The 23,012-nt window shown below is 44.9% G+C and overlaps 3 protein-coding genes across 8 annotated transcripts in view; 2 read left to right on the forward strand and 1 right to left on the reverse strand.

Annotated features, from left to right (window-relative positions):
* LOC141172704 (uncharacterized) overlaps nt 1-5,014 on the forward strand; it is a 29,867-nt gene extending 24,853 nt beyond the window's left edge. For all 5 annotated transcript variants that reach the window (XM_073657146.1, XM_073657149.1, XM_073657148.1 and 2 more), the window contains 2 exons: nt 1,000-1,488; nt 3,039-5,014. In XM_073657146.1, the coding sequence (XP_073513247.1) occupies nt 1,000-1,488; nt 3,039-3,730 (1,181 nt within the window). In that variant the 3' untranslated portion in view covers nt 3,731-5,014. The remainder of the gene's footprint in view (nt 1-999; nt 1,489-3,038) is intronic.
* A 2,291-nt stretch (nt 5,015-7,305) lies between these two features.
* TIMM8B (translocase of inner mitochondrial membrane 8 homolog B) lies at nt 7,306-11,106 on the reverse strand. The gene is made up of 2 exons (XM_073657154.1): nt 10,894-11,106; nt 7,306-7,603 (listed from the first exon to the last, which is right to left on the reverse strand). The coding sequence occupies exons 1-2, from the start codon at nt 11,008-11,010 to the stop codon at nt 7,439-7,441; spliced, it is 282 nt and encodes a 93-aa protein (XP_073513255.1). The 5' UTR covers nt 11,011-11,106; the 3' UTR covers nt 7,306-7,438.
* Nucleotides 11,107-11,194: 88 nt separating this feature from the next.
* SDHD (succinate dehydrogenase complex subunit D) lies at nt 11,195-23,012 on the forward strand. Of its 2 annotated transcripts, XM_073657152.1 has the most exons (5): nt 11,195-11,349; nt 14,011-14,106; nt 14,914-15,055; nt 15,720-15,778; nt 22,394-22,557. In XM_073657152.1, the coding sequence occupies exons 1-5, from the start codon at nt 11,304-11,306 to the stop codon at nt 22,411-22,413; spliced, it is 363 nt and encodes a 120-aa protein (XP_073513253.1). In that variant the 5' UTR covers nt 11,195-11,303; the 3' UTR covers nt 22,414-22,557. The 2 variants fall into 2 exon arrangements, with proteins under 2 accessions (XP_073513253.1, XP_073513252.1); XM_073657151.1 differs by lacking the exon at nt 15,720-15,778 and having other exon boundaries at nt 22,394-23,012.

Raw genomic sequence — 23,012 nt, forward strand, 5'->3', positions numbered from 1 at the left:
CCCCCCCATATAATGGCCCATGCAGCATGTCACCCCCCCATATAATGCCCCATGCAGCATGTCACCCCCCCATATAATGCCCCATGCAGCATGTCACCCCCCCATATTATGCCCCATGCAGCATGTCACACACCCCCATATTATGCCCCATGCAGGATGTCCCTTTCCCCCCATATTATGCCCCATGCAGGATGTCCCTTTCTCCCCCATATAATGCCCCATGCAGGATGTCCCTTTCCCCCCCATATAATGCCCCATGCAGGATGTCCCTTTCCCCCCCATATAATGCCCCATGCAGGATGTCCCTTTCCCCCCCATATAATGCCCCATGCAGGATGTCCCTTTCCCCCCCATATAATGCCCCATGCAGGATGTCCCTTTCTCCCCCATATAATGCCCCATGCAGGATGTCCCTTTCCCCCCCATATAATGCCCCATGCAGGATGTCCCTTTCCCCCCCATATAATGCCCCATGCAGGATGTCACCCCCCATATCATGCCCCATGCAGGATGTCACCCCCCCATATTATACCCTATGCAGGATGTCACCCCCCCCCCCCCCATATAATGACCTATGCCTCCATACATTAAAAAAAAAAAAAAAAAATCCAATACTCACTTCTCACTTGCTGCCGCTGCTCTACTCTGGTCAGGACTCCAGCGTCGCGGCGGCGTTGTCCCGCTCTGCACTGCCTGTGACGGCACTCGGGAGGGCGCGGTGTAAAGACATCACCACGCCCTCTGACCTGAGACGTCACAGGGAGCGCAGAGCAGGAAGACAGCGGATCTGCGGAGGCACGGGGAGAGGTAAGTATCCGCCTGCCGGGGCCCTGACCAAGCGGGGGGAAGGGCGGGCAATGGCACCGCTCTCCTCTCCTCTCCTCCGCTCAAAGCCCGGCGGGCCGGATAAAAGCGGGCCGTAGTTTGAGGGCCCCTGCCCTAGAGGATATATTTGTAATTTTGTGCCACATTATATGACCCATTTGTTGTATCCTGTAGGAAAAGAATCACCCATCTGTACCCCAGCCATCAACAACGCAGAACAAGAGGAGGAAAGTATGCCTCTCCCCGGGATCAGTGGAACGATCACAATACAAACTCCCAGGAAAAAAAGGGAAAGGTTTACTGACCCCGAGAACCAGAAACTTGTAGACACAATCTTAGCGCACGTTCAGAAACTCTTTGGGCCTAAGCCAGTCAACGCGTCTGGCAGAGCGGCCATCTGGGATAAGGTGGTGAAGGAGGTTAATAAAGTAGGTGGCATGAGGCGCACGATCCAAGAATGTAAGAAGAGATGGCATGACTATAGGAGGAAAATCAAACAAGGTATTGAAAATTGGAAGGAGCAGTCTAGGATGGGTGGCCCGATGGTGCCTCTTTCAGATGCCTTCACTGAACGTCAGCTAAAGGTCGCTAAGTTTTTTAAATTGGATGCCAGCGAAGCCCCAAGAAATGAAAAACTGCATCACGCATCTTCATTGGATACCGGTAAATATATCATAACATCCTCACTCACAATCATGACCAAGGACAAACTATTGAAGGCGTTGGGTTGTCCGGGACTGAGACAGTCGTTGACCTGCTGTATTGACATCAGTTTTATCTATCATAATTCTATTGATATATACACTTTAAAGTGATATCCCAATCTCAATAAGTGATGGCATTTGGTAATATATGCCATCAACTATTGTTCCCTATGGGTCCGAATTCTCCTGACAATGATAGTACAGCAGCGCTGATTCACCACTGGGTCCCATTCACGGTTTTTCTGTGCCAGGCTATCCTCAAAGGCAGTAGAAACACAATTTTTCAAAAAATTCTGATATTTTTTTCTAATCTTATACAACTCCTAAAATAGGTCTTAAAGGGTTGCTCAACTTCTCTTATATTAAGGACCTTTCCTCAAGGTAGGTCATTAATATCAGATTAGTGGGGGCCAACACCCAGCACCCCCACCAATCAGCTGTTTTTGGCTTCAGATGCGGCCGGATGTTAGCAGATGTTGAGCTGAACAGCTCAGTTTATTGTATAATGGTCGCTGCTGGGTACCACAGATCCACTCCTTTGTACCTGGCAGTGACCACTACACATTTGACGGGCTGTACTGTTCAGCTTTACAACTGCTAATGTCCTGGTTCTGCCAGCATCAAGAACAGCTGATCAGTAGGGGGTGCTGGGTGTGGGACACCCGCAATCTGATATTGATGACCTATCTTGAGGAAAGGTCCTTAATATAAGAGTAGTGGAGCAACCCTTTAAGTAACTCCAAAAGAGTATAATAAAAAAAATATTTCATAGCTTCTTTTTTTTTTATTTTAGAGGAAACTTTTTTCAGATAATTCACTTAAACTAACACAAAATCTAGACATGAATGATTAGATTAAATGATCCATCTTAGATTTGTGCATAAGGATTTTCGTCCGTGACTCCCGGACCAGATCCTGGTCCTAACCTGGCGGCATCGACCTCTTCTGATTTGTACATCATAATTGCAGCATGATGTGGAGCCAGATCTACATATAAGAGGAAGCACCAGAAATGCCGGCAGGTAGTAGTAGGTTTACTGAGCTCAGGTTCGACTGCTACGGACTACCGACATGGCCGCTGGACTATGGTCCTGCAAATCTTTTTACTCAACTCTAAGAAATGTAATACACCCCACCTCACCCCCAAAAAAGAGGGCATACCCCTACTGATCACTTCCATATTAACTGGTGACTGGGTGTTGTCCTGCACCTTAGCCAATGGTTTGTCCAACTGAAGACTGGGCAGTGGGGGGGAGGCTCCTGCTGCAGCCAGGTGTCTTAGAGCCACACATGGGTCAGTGAAAAAGACAATGAGGGACAAGGCCGAGCTCCTGAGACCCAGCAAGACGATTTTTTTTATATATTGTTAATTCTCAAATGAGACATAATAGGATTGAAGAAAAGGAGATTAATGGAGGAAGGGAAGGGATATTTTTGGTGTTTACTGCTCTTTTAAAGCCGCACGCGATGTTAATCCATATTTCTTCTTCCTACTTATGTTTCCTTTAGGAGAATGTGTTTCATCTGATGACTTTGTGCTGCCCCCCTCCTATATTATCGAGTCTGAAGATGAAATAATGCCCAGCCAAAACACTCCCTTTCTGCCAATGACTTGCTTGCCAAGTACCAGTCACCAGGATAAGTTCATTTCTCAATCTCATGAAGAGCCTCAGGCTGCGAATAAACCAAGAGCTCCTCCTCACAAAACCAAGGCAGCAGATAAGCCCAAACCACCACATACCGCCACCAAGTCCCCACTACCATTGGAGACTCAGGTGGATCAGTTAAGGGCTCAGCAAAAGGAAATGATGGAGACGCTAAAAAGCATTCAGAAGAGTGTGAGCGAGAGTCTGAACGTCCAGAACAAAATGTACAACTTTGTGAAGGGCAGCTTTCTAGAGCTGCAGAAAACCCTCCTATCCAGTCAGAAGACATCGCGTGATCGCAGCGGGATCTTGGAACTAAGTCTGAACAGTCTCCACGCTAAACTGGAGGACATGAATAGCGCCCTGCGAGTCCAACAGCTTCAAGAAATGATGTCCAGTGATGAGTCCGAGCTGAGCGGTACACAAGAGATCAGATCTACTCCTACTGGCCCATATACGCCAGCAGCAATGTATACTCCTACCAATACTCAAGCAAGGAAGAGGCCATCGGACCAGTCCGCTTCACCACTGGATTCAATGAAAAAGAAAAAATAAATCAAAATAAAAGTCATAAAAAAAGGAGGGGATTAAGGATGGAAGTGCTGGAATATAGTAATAAAAAGGGAGGGAATTAAGGATGGAAGTGCGGGAATAAGGTAATAAAAAAGGAGGGGATTAAGGATGGAAGTGCTGAAATATAGTCATAAAAATAGAAAAGGGGGGGATTAAGGATGGAAGTGCTGGAATATAGTCATAAAAAAGGAGGGGATTAAGGATGGAAGTGGTGGAATATAGTCATAAAAAAGGAGGGGATTAAGGATGGAAGTGCTAGAATATAGTCATAAATAAAAGAAGAGTGTCATAGAACATATTATGAACCTCTCACTCCCTGTGAAATCTCTCTATCTTCCTCCAAACCACGCATCCCCCCTCCCCTAAACTATTTCTCAAAGGAGAAAGAGCTAACTGGCTAACCAGTTGCTTCTATGCAAATTAGCAGTGTACAGAAGAGGTGGCAAACTCTATTCTCCAGGCTGATTACCATACAAATGGAGCTTGTAAGTAGCAGAGACCTGTGATAAACACCTCAGCATATGAGCCAGAGATTGAAGTTTAATGAGCGGTTTCCTCTTTCTTTCAAAGGGGATCTACCACACTCCTCACAAAAGCCGGGTCACTCTCATTTGCATATCTGTTCAATCTGCAGTCTCACAGGCACCAACACGAAATATGGAATATCGTAAGTTCTATACTTCTGATAATAATGTGACACATTTTTAGCGGCAAGGTCAGCTAAGGAACAATATGCATATTTTCCCATATCTGAGAGCCCTGCCGGTGAGCTATGACGCTAAAGTACCAAAATAACGGACAGTAGCCATGTCATATCTGGTCTCTACAGAAAGGTAAATTCATAAGTTCACTTGCAAACTTCTGCAATCAACCAGCAAGAAGTTATCGCAGAAGAGATTTTAATAAAAACATGAAGGGTGGAGCCCAGCCCAAGTGAGGTCAGCATAGGTGGGGGGGGGGGGGGAGCGTGTGGGCAGGGCCACCCTTCGGCATAATAGATCCAACTGGAGATGGATCCATACTCATGCCAGGAGTTATACTGTATATTCTATAACCATGGGTCCCATTCCATAACGGTCTATTGGAGCGCCTCCCCTCCAGCTAAACTGAATAGTCTCTGCGATCTGTCTAGTAAGTTCTTCAATTGTTCCCATTTATTTTGTGTAACTGTATATTCGGTACTGTACTGTCCCCCTTTGTAAAATCTTTGCATATTTTTCATAAACACTGCCTCCCTTTTGGATTATATATAAAATGTAATAGTTCTGTTTCTTGTGCTCTGTAATTGTCCCTCCGCCGAAGCCATAAGTTACCACAAAGCAAATGTTCAATCAGGCCTGTATTATATTTTAAAACTGATCTGTGGTGGCAGCAAATAATCTTAACTGGGCTATTGTGAAGCTGGCAGTGATCGTACGGGGGCATATACACATATTCCATGCGTTGGAATTTGGAGGTGTGTACGCCATACACTCACTTTTCGCTTGACAATACCTACGTAGTGAGTAATCGAGATCGTGCACGTGCCGAATTCCTGATGTACCTGACAAATTGGTGGCAGTGGTGGGATATTGTATGGTCCCGCCGGTGTCGTTCATGACAAAGGGGATTAAGAATAGAGGTTCTGGGATATATTACAATTTTGTATTTAATATATCTTTAAGGGGTTGTCCAAGAAAAATAAAAAACTTCCGACAGCTTCGTATATTAAACCTCTGCACTTACCTGGATCTAGCTTAGGCCACTCCATGGTCTATGTTCATGGTGGGAGACGTCCAAACAGCATGACCGCTGCAGCCTGTGATTAGCCACCAAGGTCAGGGGACTTTCGCAGGGCATCAAGATGGCACCTGGCCACTGCGCCCAATCATAGGTTGCAGTGGTACTGCTGCTGCTTCCTACTGCCATAAACACAGACCACAGAATGGACTGAGCTTTATCCAGTAGGAACAGATGCTTTTCACCTCACTACCAGCAGAGGGCCCCGTATAATCCATTGGTGATATTCACACATACGTTGCAGGAACGGATCAGTGTCCATTCTGGGAAACCCAGTGTAGGTCTGCTTCAGCTTTTTATGGATAAGAGATTTTTTTTTGCATCACTCTGTATATCGTCCTTTGCTTTTTATGGATATTGAACGCATTTCCTATGATATCCTGTGCTTGTCCGGTAGTGACACTGCAAGGACTGGGAAGATGGTAACACTTTACTCAGTGCAGTGTAATTTATCAGAATCCTCATCCTCTCAAGATTTATAAACTGGAATATATGGATCTGTGGACGGATTATAATCCTGCTAATACCAGGGAAGATTGTGTGACTTCTTTTGATGCATTATTATATAAGGTCCGGGTGTTATACATGGTCAATGAAATCAGACAGTACCACCTCTCCGGACGCTAGCCGATCACAGAGCTCGGAGGCTCATGCCACCTATATATGAGCCGCTGACGTCAGTGATTTGGTGCACATCAACACTGCAGCTAATCAGAGACCACAGCAGCGGCAGTGAGGTGGTACTGGACCTGATGAGGGTGAGAAAGGCCTGATTTAATTATTATATATGACTAGTAACACTTGGGATCCACTTATCTAAAAGCGGAGAACCCTTTTAAACGGATATTAAAGCTAATTCATCATATAATAACCATTTCCCGCATCGCCTCCTTTGTACTTCTCCCGTGCGCCGACATGGCTGATGAGCGCATGAAAAATCATCCATTACTGATAATCATTTTCCACCTGTACAATTAAAAATAATAAATGACCTGATTTTGTTTCTCTGTGTAATTTTTTACCTTTTTTTTTTTAAACAATCATTCTCATCTAAACTCGCCCATTTACGTTTTGCACGCTGATATTTTTTTTTTTTTTAATGGATACTCGATCCACAAAGCACACGGACATGTGGACAGCATCACAGACTATAATGGGTACACGTTCTATCCAGGAAAAAGGGACGTGTGAATGAGGCTTTAGGCTTAGGAGCATATTGGCTGGAGAAGAGCAGTATATGCAGGATTTCGCACAACAGTGGCCCACAGATTGCCAATTAAAATGCACCTCCCTAATGACCCCAGGTAGGTATTTAAGTATTGCATTTACAGGTATAAAAGTTCCCATTAAAGGGCTTTTTCAGCTCTGCTCTCTCGCTCAGTGACACCACGTCTAGTGATACCTGCTGACATGTGCACGATCTACAGGTGGATGTGAATGGAGCTGGAATAAAACTATAATTTTGTTGGAATTTGTTTAAAAAATAATAATCTGCACTTTCCTCACCCTTCCCCGGACCGGCTCTAAGTCTCCACTGCTGCTTCTAATAACGGAGCTCAGTGGCTCCACCTAAGGTGATGGCGTGAGCTGATGAGCTCAACGACTGTTAATGTGACATCAGAACAGCACAAATAAACACCGGGATCAGTGGTGGAGACTTAGCGCTGGACCTGCGGAGAGTGAGAAAGCCATCAACTTACAGATTTTCTTCCAAGCAACATCAGAAAGTCCTAGAAAAGCAATGACATGAGCACCCAGGAGAGGAGCAGTGCACACCGTGAGGTTTAGGATTTTATCGCAGATTTATACAAATATGAGAACAAAATTAAACGCGGTCGTACGGAAGAATCATCAGCACTAGAGCAGCAGGGGGAGCAGTCTCTGGGGTCAGGACTCCGGGTGTGTCAGTCGCTAGGTTCCTTTCTGTACAATCTGAGCGAAGCGATTGGTGATGGACAGGGTGGTGTCGATGAAGCGCTCCACGCAGCTGACCAGGCAGCCCTCCGTCCTGGAGTCCAGCTTTGTACTCGGCCGGTCCATGCACTTGTCCCAGCAAACGTCCATGAATTTGTGAACCTGGAGGGAAAAATAAAAAAAACACAACAGAGGTGATTAGACGTTAATTACAAGCTGGACGGGATCGGGAGTTACCAGAGCGCTCCTGGCCAAATTCAGAGTAAAGCTAACAAGAGTAGAGCTTATAAGGCTATGTGCCCTCGATGCAGAAATGCTCCGGACTTTTCCTGATCGTTTATGCATCTCCCCTGGCAGAAAAAACGCATGCGGATTGTACAAGCGTTTTTCCTGCCAGGGACATGCGGATGTGAAGTGTTCTTCACATGCATTTCCGCATGCGGGTTGACAAGCGTTTTTCCTGCCAGGGACATGCGGAAGTGAAGCGCTTTTCCAAGCGATTTTAGCATCACTTGGAAAGTGCTTGCAAACTTGGTCACACTATATAAATCCATGCAACTGGCATGGATTTATATAGTGTGACCGAAAGAATGGTAAAAAATAAAAAAATAAATCTATACTTACCTTCTGATGGCCCCCGGAGTCTTGCTTCGCTCCATCCTCCCTTGCTGGCAGATCGCGGTACACTGAAGGGCCTGCCGTCACATGACTATGACGTCAGCGGAGGTCCTTCAGTCCACCGCGATCTGCCGGCAAGGGAAGACGAGAACACCGCGGGCCATAAGAAGGTAAGTATAATATTTATTTTTTATTTCATTCTTTTTTTTTTTTTACAGGTCTTATGGTACCCGGGTCCAGAGGAGAGTCTCCTGTCCTCCACACCCGGGTACCATCCGCACATTAAAACGCATGTATTCTGCATGTACAGATGCAGTGATGAGGATTCCATGCGTTCCAATGCAAGTCAATGGCGGCGAAAACGCAGCGCTTCCGCAAAATAATTGGTAGTGCTGCGTTTTTTTCCGCAATGATAATCCGCAGCGGAAATTTCCGCAGCATGTGCACAGCACATGCGGATTATCATTGGGGAACATGGCAGACCTTCTAGCAAGCATTTTTTAAGCGTTTCTGCCGCTGCGGAAACGCTTAAAAACGCATCGTGGGCACACAGCCTAAGTGCTGTGTGTGCTCGGCCACTACTGCTGGACCAGAGACGGCTGGTTTCCTAGACAACAAGCAGTAAACAAAAGAGGTGAAAATTGTAATTTCTCAAAAGATCAGATTTTTAATTCATAGTAAATTAGAAAGTTGCTTGTCTCATCTTTAATAATTGGAATAACCCTTTAAGTCACCGCTGTTGCATCCCAGGGGGCAGACGATCGAATGAGTATGGGACTGATCAACAGTACTTGCCAATGACGAGATTTTAGGTGGTCACTGCTGACCGCCCGGTCACGTCATCAGCTGCCCAGGAGTAAACGGGGACTGGAGAGGTCGATTATATACATACATGGATAAGCCTACAAAGAATGTGCAGCCACAAAAGGGAGGAATGTAAAGGTTATTGAAAGAAATTAGATAAAAGACAATGTTTAAAATAAGGATAACACTAGAGGGCGACAAAGAGCAGGAGGAGATGGTGAATGGGATTAAATAAAAAGAATATCAAAAAATATTTAGATTTGATAGTCCTCAGTGGTTGATACCTTTTAATAGCTAACTGGAAAGATGGTAACAAGATGCAAGTTTTCGAGACTACTCAGGTCTCTTCATTGGGCTAGTATAACACGAAGTCTGAAGAGTCACATATTTATACACAATGGGACACAAATAATGTAATAAATGAGACAGGTGATGGAAAGCAGAGTTATTACTGTGGGAGAGAGATTAACAGTTCTGGCTGTAAATATTGGATTAGTTCATAGATAAGGACTGTGAAAGTTTTATTGTCCTGTGACTGAGGTCTGCTCCAGGGTTGTGATGACCCCACAGTTCTGATGACCACATTACTTAGTTGATGTAGATTGACATAAATCCATGCGACACATTCATTCCTGCTCTGAAGGTGTCAAAGGTCACCATGAGTTTATATTCCCAAACTTTTCTGTCTCTCTGAGATTTGAAGTTACCTTTTAATACCAATAATTTCATGTCCATGATGCTGTGATCAGGGGAACAAAAATGCTTGGCTACAGTTAGATCTATTCTTTCTTCTTTTATTGTGTGGCGATGAGGATTCATCCTTGTCATAAGTTTTTGCCCTGTCTCCCCTACATAAAGACCCCCAGCAGGACATTTGGTACATATAATTACATACACTACATACTAAAGAATATAAATAAATGAACAAAAAAAATTGGGAATGATCCTGCATAAAGAAGAAAAAGATGGCAATTGTCCAATGTAACAAAACAGAAAACAGGAATGAATGAGTAACAAATTCAGCAAAGTAAACAAATAGGAATGAGGTCAGTGAATAAAGCTGCAGATAAGATATTAATAAGTACCGTAAATCAAAAGTCAAAATTCATCTTTACTCATTGTGTTTGTCCTGCTGGAATGGCGCCAGCCCCAATTTCAGTGCGAGCCTTTGTCAGGGGCCCCATTCCAAAAACTAAGGGCACCATTGATTTGATTGGTGCCCCATTTTTTGATACATATACCCCCCCCCCAAAATACTAGAATTAATTATATATTTTTATTCAAGATAACATCTTGAAAACATTAAAGCGGTTGTCCACTACTTTTTCATTGGTGGACTGTCCTTAGGATCGGTCATCAGTGTCTGATTGGCCGGGGTCAACACCTGGCATCCCAGTCGATCAGCTGATTCGGTAGCTGGAAACACTCACTCCGTCTTCTGGTAGTGGCCGAGGCGGGGTACTGCACATCTGCCTTGTATTCATATCAATAGGAGGCGGATGTGCAGTATCCTATTTAAGGCAGCCGCCAACATCAAAAACACCTGAGCGGCGGGAGTGTCGGGTGTAAGACCCTGGCCTGCCCGACACTGATGGCCTGCCCGACACTGATGGCCGACCTCTTTAACTGCATTAGATCAGAAGAATATAAAAAAATGTTTCCAATAGTGGAGAAACAGTCAGGACAAGTGCAGATCATCTGATGGACGGGCTGTGAAGGGGATTCATGTTTTCAAGATATTACCTTGAATATAAAAAACTAAATAAGTAATTCTGATATTTCTGGTGCCCCTTGTACATATAAAACCCTTTAAAGGGACGCGTCCATCGTTATGACATTATCTTTATCAATCTTCTGAGCACCGACAGCGATTTGTGACCAGCGTTCCTTTCTACCGTTTCGTGTACGCAGCTCCACAGCGTAACCTATGCATCGCCGTGGTTACATTCATCCAGTATTTAATAAGTATTTTCCCCGGATGATTTAAGCACTGGTCGCCTCATGCCTGTACACGTGCTGCCGCCACCCACCTGAGATGTGAACTGCGCCTTCTGCTGCTCCACCGCCAGCATCCTCTGCAGCTCCGCCGTCTCCGCGGGACTAGCGCCCACCCCGGACAAGTCGAGGTCAGAATCAAAGCCCTCCATGCTGACGACCTTCAGCCTCCCCCGCTAGTCTGTAAACTGCTGCTCGCTGTGTCTACCAAGCTCCTCTCTGAGTCGTAAAACCCAAACCGAGGCGTGAAACGCTGCGGCGAGTTACTATTGGCTGAGCGCGTAGTGTTTCCCTTTCCTGATTGGTTACCTGTTTATCTGCGCTTCATAAAGTTTGATTGACCGGTGCTATAGTTGACATTTTGTAGCAATAAAGTTTTGCTGACACCGCGGCGCGCGCTTTCACTTCCTGGTCGCGGTGTCACCTTGGTTGGGTGTCAGGCAAGATGGCGGCTCTGGTGAGAGCGGGTGCTGTGTGCAGGGCAGGCAGAGGTGAGCGCGGGCTCCGGACGCTGCGGCCGAATAGCTCTTTACTAAACTTAGCTGGCCTTTTTTTTTTCAATGTTTTCAAGATATCTTTATTGTTCTTAACAAAGGTATCAGAAGTTGCAGTGTAGCCTAGTGGGTGCAGGGTGGTTGGGCTTTTATGGGTGGGCTTGTGATGTGCGGTCACCCCTTGCACCCTGTGTCATGTGACTGACATCCTGATCTATGATGGCGACCTCGCACCACCAGAATTGTGGCCAGTGTGGACTTCGTATGTGTCATTGGCATCTTCATGTAGCCCAGTGGCCGGTACGACCCGTTGCTGCGTCGCCCAAGTGACCATGACCCACCGGTGACCACAGAGCGGAATTTAAAGGGATATCCCCTTCTGATATGTGATGGCGGCGGCCCCTTCATTCTCAGGATCGTGGGGTTCCTTAAAGGGGTTAAAAAAAAAAACCTCATTACCTCTAGGAAGTCTGTGTCTTATTTTATTCCCCTTTGTCACTTAAAAATAAATAAATGGAAACCCCCTTTAAAGAGGAGCCGTCACCAGGTGAAAAAACGTCTGTTTCCTGCTCTTATTTTCTTCCCGCTGCTCCCGTGAGTATTCGCTTCCTATTAATCTACATTACGGTTCCAGAGATACGGCCCTTTTTTTTTTATTTACTGCTGACTTTTATGGTGTTTAGCTAAAGGGGTGTGGCTCATAGGGGTAATTATGCAAAGCAGGCTAAAGACATGCCCCTGAGGATCCTAGGAGCACCACCCCCTTGTAAAGACCAGAAAAAATAGCTTCAAATAAAAAGGACCCAAATTGCTCCTTTAACGTCCTGTCGTCATTTGCGGTGGTTGTGCTCACTGCATGTATTGTCCGGGCTCAGGAGCTGAGCCTGCTCCATACAGGGTGGGTGACGGTCGTGTTATACAGCTGGCGCCCATAGAATCCGCTGTGATTACTGCTTCGATCCCACTGTCAATCATGGCAGCATTAATGCAGTTAGGAAGTCCTCGCCCCCCCCCCCTCCCCCTGCTATGTGTTGATGGCCACCTCATTTCTCACCCTCCCAAAAAAAATGGAGTGTAAAGAGCATACCCTAAAAATGGTAATAATAAAAGCTGATAACCGAGCGCTGATACAACTCTATCAACCACAAATAAGAAGTTATCGCTCCCGGAATATGGAGAGTGAAAACCAAAAAAAATATGCCCCCCAAATTTTTTTAAAGGTAGGAAAAGAACCTTAAAGGGGTTGCCCACTACTTTATATTCTCCCCCTTCCCCATGTATCCCCCCGGGGCCCCTAAGACTTCTTGTAAATACCTTCTGTTGCTGATGACGCCTGTGATAGGCGCTATCACTGGCCCTCACAGGCATCATGTGACCCCCGTCTGCATCAGCAGCCGGGGTCTCTCTCTTCCACGTTCCAGGTGGATGGCAGGCTGTGGGTGGGGTTAACACCCCCCCCCCCCCCCTGCGTCACACCCGGCATCCACCACACGCTCTGCTTCTCTCCATTCATTGGTAAAGCGCTCGGTGGATGCCGGGTGTGATGCAGGGAAATAACCCCGCCCACAACCCAGAAGCCACCGCGGGGACCCCAGCGCTGAGTCACGCCTCACTTGTCGTGATGCCTGTAAGCGGCCACCGATAGCACCGCTCACAGGCATTATCAGCAACACAAGGTATTTACAAAAAGTCTTAGGGGCCCCGAGGGAATACATTGTGGGGGGAATATAAAGTAGTGGACAACCCCTTTAATACATTTGGTATCGCCAGAATTGTGCCAACCTGTGAGAAAAAGGTTAACCAAGCAAATGTAAAGATAAAACCCAATGTTTTTTTTTTTCCCTTTCAATTCCGCCCCATTTGGGATTTTTTTCCCCACCTGTTCTTCAGTACGTTATATGGTAAAATGATGATTATGTGACGAGTTGTATCAAGACCGAGAAAAAAGCAACAGGCCCTCACTCGGCTTTGTTGACAGGACAAAAGAAATATGACTCTTGGAAGAAGGGAAGGAGAAAAAAAAGAAAAGAAAAATTCTCCGGTGAAATAATGTTTTATCCTAATAATCTGCTGACATCGGGATCCCCCTGTACTGAGTAGTGTATGGTACGTTGGTCGTCTTGCATGTATTGAGGCTGTGGCTTCATGCACAGCGGACGACACCATTGTGTTCTCGTCACGTGGCCTCGTCCTCTGTAGAGGAGAATGCAGCCCTGGGGAATGGATGTAACACGAGGGCCCGATCCCGATCAGCTCACTCTACAGAACTTTTATCTGCACTTTTATTCCTAAAAAAAATAATCTATGAAGCGGGATAACATGGTGATCTTTGGGGGTCTGACCACTGGGACCTCCAGTGATACAGATCTCCCAAGATCGGGCTTCAGATGCCCCTTGGCAGCCCCGTCCAGGAGGGAGTGGATGTGCATCGTGATCAACCTCCTCTCCATTTATTGTCTGTGGGACAGTATCATAGACAAGAAATAGAGCAGATTATTTTTTTTCCCGGTGAGGGGGGGATTACCCTTTAAACAATGAATTCTTTTGTGGTAAGTAAACCAGCGCGGCCGCCCCGTCACTCTCACATTGATAAGGATGTGATGATTGATCCCGATCTTGTGTCTCCTGTATTTATTCTTCTGTATTTTCTATTTTCAGTTTTCCCCTTTAGTAAATCTTTGCTGATCCGACCGGCCGCCATATTCCCGCAAGACAGAACTTCTGTACCAGCATTCCCGTCCCCAGGCCGTCCTGGTATGTTACACCACATATATCTGTAACCATATGGTGTCTATATACAGTGTATTGTATACAGCCCTGAGGCCGCCACGCTGACTCCTACTTTTAGTACTTTTTTTTTTGCAAACTTTAATGCAGATCTCCGCTTTACTGAATGGGGTTTGGAAAAGAAAACAAAGGAAATGTTGGAAAATTGAGTTTATTTTTTTTCTTTGTTATACCCACGGAAAGCTGAGGTCTGTGCTGCTGTTTGCAAATTTTTTGAGCTCAAATTGTCTTGAGTTGAAGACTTACAAAATTTTGCTCGCACTGCATCATAGACGCCGTTCTCTGTATGGATCTGTAATAAGTCATGGCCGAAGCAGCCATAATAATCCAAGGGGACCCGAAACGGACGGTGGGACAGGGGGTGACTGGTTCTAACTGCTTAGGTAATTCACTGGTTATTCACCGCGACATCTCAGGGGTTCGGAGTCAGTGACCCCCTAGAGCCGCTTTATACATTTACTTGCGTCACTTTGGAAACTGGTTAAAGAGATTGTAGAGTAATAGAAAAACATGGCTACTTCTTTCCAGAAACTGCGTCGCACCTGTCCGTGGTTTGTGTCTGGTACTACAGATCAGTTCCATTGAAGTGAATGGAGTTGAGATGTAATACCGCACACAACCTACATACAATGGTGGCGCTGTCTTTTTTACGTTATAAACCCTCTGAACTTATTTTGGATGGTAATAGTTACACATTAGGCCGGGTCATACTATGTTCTTTTGAACTGACATTTTATTACTAGGTCTAGAGTATTTTTTTTTTCTTTTTTCCAGCCTCCACCAAAGCCTCCCTGCACTGGACTGGTGAGAGAGCGGTGAGCGTGGTTCTGCTAGGCCTTATACCTGCGGCGTATATGTATCCTGGAGCCGCTATGGACTATTCTCTTGCCGCAGCTCTCGCCCTTCATGGACATTGGTAAGAAATAAATCCATATAGCACAGATGGCAGCGTGTCTATTCACTGCCATATGCAGAGATCAGGGTTTTGTTTCCCCATCAGTCTCTTTGGCTGCAGCAGTCATGTGCTGTACATCCATATGACCACTGCAGCCAATCAACTCCCTACTGCTGTCTCTGCCGGCCCACCCTGCGTCACAAACCACGCCCATTGGCGCCCCTGTCACTTGATGACAGGGTGCCGATGGGTTGGCATGACCCTTAGCCAGTGTTCATAGCAGATGGTCATTTTTGCTACACATAGCCGAGCTGAAGCCCTGCTGTGTGTAGCACGAACGATCGCAGCTTCAAGTCCCCTAAGGAGACTATTGTAGCGAGTAAAGAAAAACAAGTTTTTAAAAATAATGTAAAAAATATAAAAGTTCAAATCACCCCCCTTTTGCCCCACTCAAAATAAAACGATATAAAAAAAAATCAAAACGCCCGATTTATTAAAATCTAAAAAGAATTAATCTGATCGGTAAATGGCGAAACGAAAATCAAAACGCCAGAATTACTTTTTTTGGTTGCCGCAACATTGCAATAATGGGCGATCAAAACATTGTATCTATAACAAGCATTAGCATTCAGTGAACGTGGTAAAAAAAAAAAAAACAATTGTGGAATTGTACTTTTTTTTGCAGTTTCACCGCACTTGAAATTTCTTTCCCGTTTTCCAGTACACGATATGGTAAAATCAATGGTGCGTTCAAAAGTACAACCCGACCTGCAAAAAAACAAGCCCTCACGTGGCCATAGTGACTGAAAAATAAAAAAGTTATGGCTCTGGGAAGACAGGGAGCAAAGAACGAAAATGGGAAAAAATGGAAAATCCCAAGGTGGTGAAGGGGTTAATGAAGCCAAATTGCAAAAATAATTTTTAACCCAAAATATATGCATTTAAGTTAAAAGTATATGGAAGTCTTGGCTACTTTTTTTTTTTTTTTTTAACCCCTTAATAACATCTGACGTACTAATACGCGTCTGTGCCCTGGGACTTAAGAGCCAGACCCGTATTAGTACGTCATGGCGATCGCGCGCGCACACAGGCTGTGCGGGCGCGATCGCCGCCGGGTGTCAGCTGATTGTCACAGCTGACACCCGGTACTATGTGCAGGGAGCGGTCACGCACCGCTCCCAGCACATTAACCCCCGCGATGCTGCGATCGAAGTCGATCGAAGTCGATCGCGGCATTGCGGGGGCAAGGGGAGGTGATCGCCGATACTCACCTCCTCTTCCGGCTTCCAGCGCAGTCTGCAAAGGCTTCCCGGGTGTTGCCATGACGACCCGATGTCGTCATGACAACATCCGGGTCACCAGAGAGCAGGAAGATTGCTTGGACATGCGCAGTGCATCTCCAAGCAATCTTCACACTGTGCACTTCTGACAGCCTTCATGGCATAGGGATGGTGCTCCATTCCTGTGCCATGCAGGCGATCAGAAAAAAAAAAGTGAAAGTCCCAGAGTGGGACAAAGTAATAAAGTGTATAAACTGTGTGAAAGTGGAAAAAAAAAAAAAAAAAAAATGTGCAAAAATATTATAAAAAAATAAAAAAAATAATACACCAAAAATAAAAATATAATGTACCCATCAATAAATATTATTATAAAAAAAATAAAAAAAAAACAATAAAAGTACACATATTTGGTATCGCCGCGTCCGGAACAACCTGACCTATAAAACTGTCCCACTAGTTAACCCCTTCAGTGAACACGGTAAAAAAAAAAAAAAAAAAACCAAGCAAAAAACAATGCTTTATCACCATACCGCCAAACAAAAAGTGGAATAACACGCGATCAAAAAGACGCATATAAATAAAAATGATACCGCTGAAAACGTCATCTCGTCCCGCAAAAAACAAGCCGCCATATAGCTCCATCAGCCGAAAAATAAAAAAGTTATAGCTCTCAGAATAAAGCGATACTAAAAAATATTTTTTTCTATAAAATAGCTTTTATTGTGTATAAGCGCCAAAACATAGAAAAATTATACAAATGTGGTACCGCTGTAAACGTACTGACCCGAAGAGTAAAGCTGCCTCATCAATTTTACCACACGCGGAACAGAATAAAAAAAAAAAAAAAAAACAATTCCTGAATTGTTGGTTTTTGTTTATTCTGCCTCCCAAAAATCGGAATAGAAAGCGATCAAAAAATGTCACGTGCCTGAAAATGGCACCAATAACAACGTCAAGTCATCCCGCAAAAAACGAGCCGTCACATGACTGTCTGCCAAAATTTGGAAAAATTATAGCTCTCAAAATATGGCGATGCAAAAACTAGATTTTACAAAAAATGCGTCTTTTAGTGTGTGACAGCTGTCAGTCATAAAAACCCCATATGATTCTGGCATTGCTGTAATCACACCGACCCGAAGAATAAAGTCGTCTAATCACTTATACCGCACAAGGAACGGCGTCAAAAATAAACTCTTGAGTTAGGATTGGGCTAGGGTTAGGGCTGGGTTTGGGGCTAGGGTTGTGCTGGGGCTAGGGTTGTGCTGGGGCTAGGGTTGTGCTGGGGCTAGGGTTGTGCTGGGGCTAGGGTTGTGCTAGGGTTAGGGCTGGGGTTGGGATTTTTTTCAAAAGTAAGAAAAAAAGATGACGATATGGCGACTAGTGTTGAGAGCAAGTGCTCGCTACTTGAGTTTGCATCGGGTGCTCTGGTATGCATTTAGTATCGTGGGTATTTGAGTGACATGCTCGAGTCTCTGCCCCATATGCTTCGCGGCCAAAAAACTTTACGGGGATTGCCTGCCATGCACGAGCGATCCCCGCATGTTTTTTTTTGGATGTCTAATAACCGTGAAACATGCGGAGCAGGGACTCGAGCATGTCACTCGAGCACACGCTGTACATGGTGCATACCTGAGTACCCGATGCAAACTCAAGTAGCGAGCACTTGCGCTCAAGAATAATGAAAACTTATTCAATATGATGACCTAATGTAAACAAATAATGTGCCGTACCTCTGGGTTCAAAATGTTCACTATACACCTTAATAAAATCCTTGAGGGGTATAGTTTCCAAAATGGGGACACTTGTGGGGGAGCTCCACTGTTTAGGCACATCACGGGCTCTCCAAACGCGACATGGTGTCCGCTAACAAATTGAATGGAAAATCGGCTCAAATTGTTAGCGGACGCCATGTTGCGTTTGGAGAGCCCCTGTGTGTCCAAACATTGGAGCTCCCCCACAAGTGACCCCATTTTGGAAACTAGACCCCCCAAGGCACCTATCTAGATGCATAGTGAGCACTTAGAACCCCCAGGTGCTTCACAAATTGATTCGTAAAAATGAAAAAGTGAAAATAAAACACTTTTTCATTTTTATGAATCAATTTGTGAAGCACCTGGGGTTCCAAGTGCTCACTATGAATCTAGATAGGTGCCTTGGGGGGTCTAGTTTCCAAAATGGGGTCACTTGTGGGGGAGCTCCAATGTTTGGGCACACAGGGACTCTCTAAATGCAACATGGTATCCGCTAACAAATTGAATGGAAAAATCGGCTCAAATTGTTAGCGGACACCACATTGCGTTTGGAGAGCCCCTCTGTGCCCAAACTTTGGAGCTCCCCCACAAGTGACCCCATTTTGGAAACTAGACCCCCCCAAGGCACCTTTCTAGATGCATAGTGAGCACTTGGAACCCCCAGGTGCTTCACAAATTGATTCGTAAAAATGAAAAAGTGAAAAAAAAAACACTTTTTCATTTTTATGAATCAATTTGTGAAGCACCTGGGGTTCCAAGTGCTCACTATGAATCTAGATAGGTGCCTTGGGGGGTCTAGTTTCCAAAATGGGGTCACTTGTGGGGGAGCTCCAATGTTTGGGCACACAGGGACTCTCTAAATGCAACATGGTATCCGCTAACAAATTGAATGGAAAAATCGGCTCAAATTGTTAGCGGACACCACATTGCGTTTGGAGAGCCCCTCTGTGCCCAAACTTTGGAGCTCCCCCACAAGTGACCCCATTTTGGAAACTAGACCCCCCAAGGCACCTTTCTAGATGCATAGTGAGCACTTGGAACCCCCAGGTGCTTCACAAATTGATTCGTAAAAATGAAAAAGTGAAAAAAAAAACACTTTTTCATTTTTATGAATCAATTTGTGAAGCACCTGGGGTTCCAAGTGCTCACTATGAATCTAGATAGGTGCCTTGGGGGGTCTAGTTTCCAAAATGGGGTCACTTGTGGGGGAGCTCCAATGTTTGGGCACACAGGGACTCTCTAAATGCAACATGGTATCCGCTAACAAATTGAATGGAAAAATCGGCTCAAATTGTTAGCGGACACCACATTGCGTTTGGAGAGCCCCTCTGTGCCCAAACTTTGGAGCTCCCCCACAAGTGACCCCATTTTGGAAACTAGACCCCCCAAGGCACCTTTCTAGATGCATAGTGAGCACTTGGAACCCCCAGGTGCTTCACAAATTGATTCGTAAAAATGAAAAAGTGAAAAAAAAAACACTTTTTCATTTTTATGAATCAATTTGTGAAGCACCTGGGGTTCCAAGTGCTCACTATGAATCTAGATAGGTGCCTTGGGGGGTCTAGTTTCCAAAATGGGGTCACTTGTGGGGGGAGCTCCAATGTTTGAGCACACAGGGACTCTCCAAATGCAACATGATATCCGCTAACAAATTGTCGGCTCAAATTGTTAGCGGATATCATGTTGCATTTGGAGAGTCCCTGTGTGCCCAAACATTGGAGCTCCTCCACAAGTGACCCCATTTTGGAAACTAGACCCCCCAAGGCACCTATCTAGATGCATAGTGAGCACTTGGAACCCCTAGGTGCTTCACAAATTAATTCGTAAAAATGAAAAAGTGTTTTTTTTTTCACTTTTTCATTATTACGAATCAATTTGTGAAGCACCTGGGGGTTCCAAGTGCTCACTATGCATCTAGAAAGGTGCCTTGGGGGGTCTAGTTTCCAAAATGGGGTCACTTGTGGGGGAGCTCCAAAGTTTGGGCACAGAGAAGCTCTCCAAACGCAATGTGGTGTCCGCTAACAATTTGAGCCGATTTTCCATTCAATTTGTTAGCGGATACCATGTTGCATTTAGAGAGTCCCTGTGTGCCCAAACATTGGAGCTCTCCCACAAGTGACCCCATTTTGGAAACTAGACCCCCCAAGGCACCTATCTAGATGCATAGTGAGCAGTTGGAACCCCCAGGTGCTTCACAAATTGATTCATAAAAATGAAAAAGTGTTTTTTTTTTCACTTTTTCATTGTTACGAATCAATTTGTGAAGCACCTGGGGGTTCCAAGTGCTCGCTATGCATCTAGATAGGTGCCTTGGGGGGTCTAGTTTCCAAAATGGGGTCACTTGTGGGGGAGCTCCAATGTTTGGGCACACAGCAGCTCTCCAAACGCAACATGGTGTCGCTAACAATTTGAGCCAATTTTGCGTTAAATTTGTTAGCGGACACCATGTTGCATTTAGAGAGCCGCTGTGTGCCCAAATATTGGAGCTCCCCCACAAGTGACCCCATTTTGGAAACTAGACCACCCAAGGCACCTATCTAGATGCATAGTGAGCACTTGGAACCCTCAGGTGCTTCACAAATTGATTCATACAAATGAAAAAGTGTTTTTTTTTTCACTTTTTCATTGTTACGAATCAATTTGTGAAGCACCTGGGGGTTCCAAGTGCTCACTATGCATCTAGATAGGTGCCTTGGGGGGTCTAGTTTCCAAAATGGGGTCACTTGTGGGGGAGCTCCAATGTTTGGGCACACAGGGACTCTCTAAATGCAACATGGTGTCCTCTAACAAATTTAACGGAAAATCGGCTCAAATTGTTAGCGACACCATGTTGCGTTTGGAGAGCCGCTGTGTGCCCAAACATTGGAGCTCCCCCACAAGTGACCCCATTTTGGAAACTAGACCCCCCAAGGCACCTATCTAGATGCATTGTGAGCACTTGGAACACTCAGGTGCTTCACAAATTGATTCATAAAAATGAAAAAGTGTTTTTTTTTTTCACTTTTTCATTGTTACGAATCAATTTGTGAAGCACCTGGGGGTTCCAAGTGCTCACTATGCATCTAGAAAGGTGCCTTGGGGGGTCTAGTTTCCAAAATGGGGTCACTTGTGGGGGAGCTCCAAAGTTTGGGCACACATGGGCTCTCCAAACACAACATGGCGTCCGCTAATTATTCAAGCAAATTTTACAATCAAAAAGTCAAATAGCGCTCCTTCCCTTCCGAGCCCTGCCGTGCGCCCAAACAGTATTTTTTCCCCAAATATTGGGTATCTGCGTGCCCAGGGGAAATTGCACAACAAATTTTGGGGTCCATTTTTTCTTGTTACCCCTGTGAAAATAAAAAAAATTGGGTCTAAATTAACATTTTTGTGAAAAAAGTTAAATGTTAATTTTTTTCTTCCACATTCAAAAAATTCCTGTGAAGCACCTGAAGGGTTAATAAAGCTCTTGAATGTGGTTTTGAGCACCTTGAGGGGTGCAGTTTTTAGAATGGTGTCACTTTTGGGTATTTTCTGTCATAAAGACCTCTCAAAGTGACTTCAAATGTGATGTGGTCCCTAAAAAAATGGTTTTGTAAATTTTGTTGGAAAAATGAGAAATCGCTGGTCAACTTTTAACCCTTATAGCTCCCTAACAAAAAAAAATTTTGGTTCCAAAATTGTGCTGATGTAAAGTAGACATGTGGGAAATGTTATTTATTAACTCTTTTGTGTGACATATCGCTCTGATTTCAGGGCTTAAAAATTCAAATTTTGAAAATTGCAAAATTTTCAAAATTTTCGCCAAATTTCCGTTTTTTTCACAAATAAACGCAAGTGATATCGAAGAAATTTTTCCACAATCATGAAGTACAATATGTCACGAAAAAACAATCTCAGAATCAGGGGGATCCGTTGAAGCGTTCGAGAGTAATTACCTCATAAAGTGACAGTGGTCAGAATTGTAAAAATTGGCCCGGTCATTAACGTGCAAACCACCCGCGGGGCTTAAGGGGTTAAGGCTACTTTATTATATTATTACAGTTTTAGTTTAGTACGGATCACCATAGAATTTAATGGTGGAGTCTGATCCGAAAAAAACAGATGAGTGTAGGGCCTGCCCCGAATCTCATGGATCGGGGAAAATCTATCAGTCAGAGAAAAACTCGTATGTGTACAGCGGATGTGTGAACGTGGTCATAGGCTGAGACTGTACTAAAACCTCTCGGCTTTTGGGCGATACAGAAACATAAAGTAATGCAGCACGCTGGGTGTATGCACACGAGTGGGGTCTTATGTGTTGTCAGGGGCATTGCCTTTGGCCTAATCTCTAGTTCTTTCTTTCTCAGGGGTCTTGGGCAGGTGCTGACGGACTATGTTCACGGAGAGGCGAAGGTAAAGCTGGCCACCGCTGGACTGCTGGCTCTCTCTTCCTTAACATTCGCTGGTCTTTGCTATTTCAACTACCACGACGTGGGCATCTGCAAAGCAGTGGCCATGCTGTGGAGTCTATGAATGTACCGCCGCACGCAGGAGGACACGAGGGGCGGCGGGAAGGTGGAGGAGGATTGGGGATATTCGCCGCCTCTGGTGCAGGACACTCCGTCCAGTTTGGTTTGTACCAATGTGATTTCTGCAGAAATGGCGATCTGTAAAAGCACTTAATGCAGCCATTTACTATGTATTAGTATGTCCAGTACATGAACTGCGCCGTGTGAGACCCGGAGAGACGCCGCCAGCCACCGGGATTCATTCTCTTACATTTTGGGCGTTATTGTTCCAGCTCTGCAGAAAGTTACATTTCCAATCGACCAGACTGATGAACGTCATGTCGGCGTCTGGTTCCACGTCTAATCATTATCTCATAGTTTTGTTTAATTTTTTTTTGCATTTAAGGAACCCATTAAAAATGAATGACGGTCACTGAAAGTGGTGATAACGGTCCTTAAAATAAACCATACAAACTCA

This window comes from Phyllobates terribilis, unplaced genomic scaffold (genome assembly GCF_046119375.1).
Source record: "Phyllobates terribilis strain yellow unplaced genomic scaffold, ASM4611937v1 Scaffold_12__6_contigs__length_324123572, whole genome shotgun sequence".
Lineage (NCBI taxonomy): Eukaryota > Metazoa > Chordata > Amphibia > Anura > Dendrobatidae > Phyllobates > Phyllobates terribilis.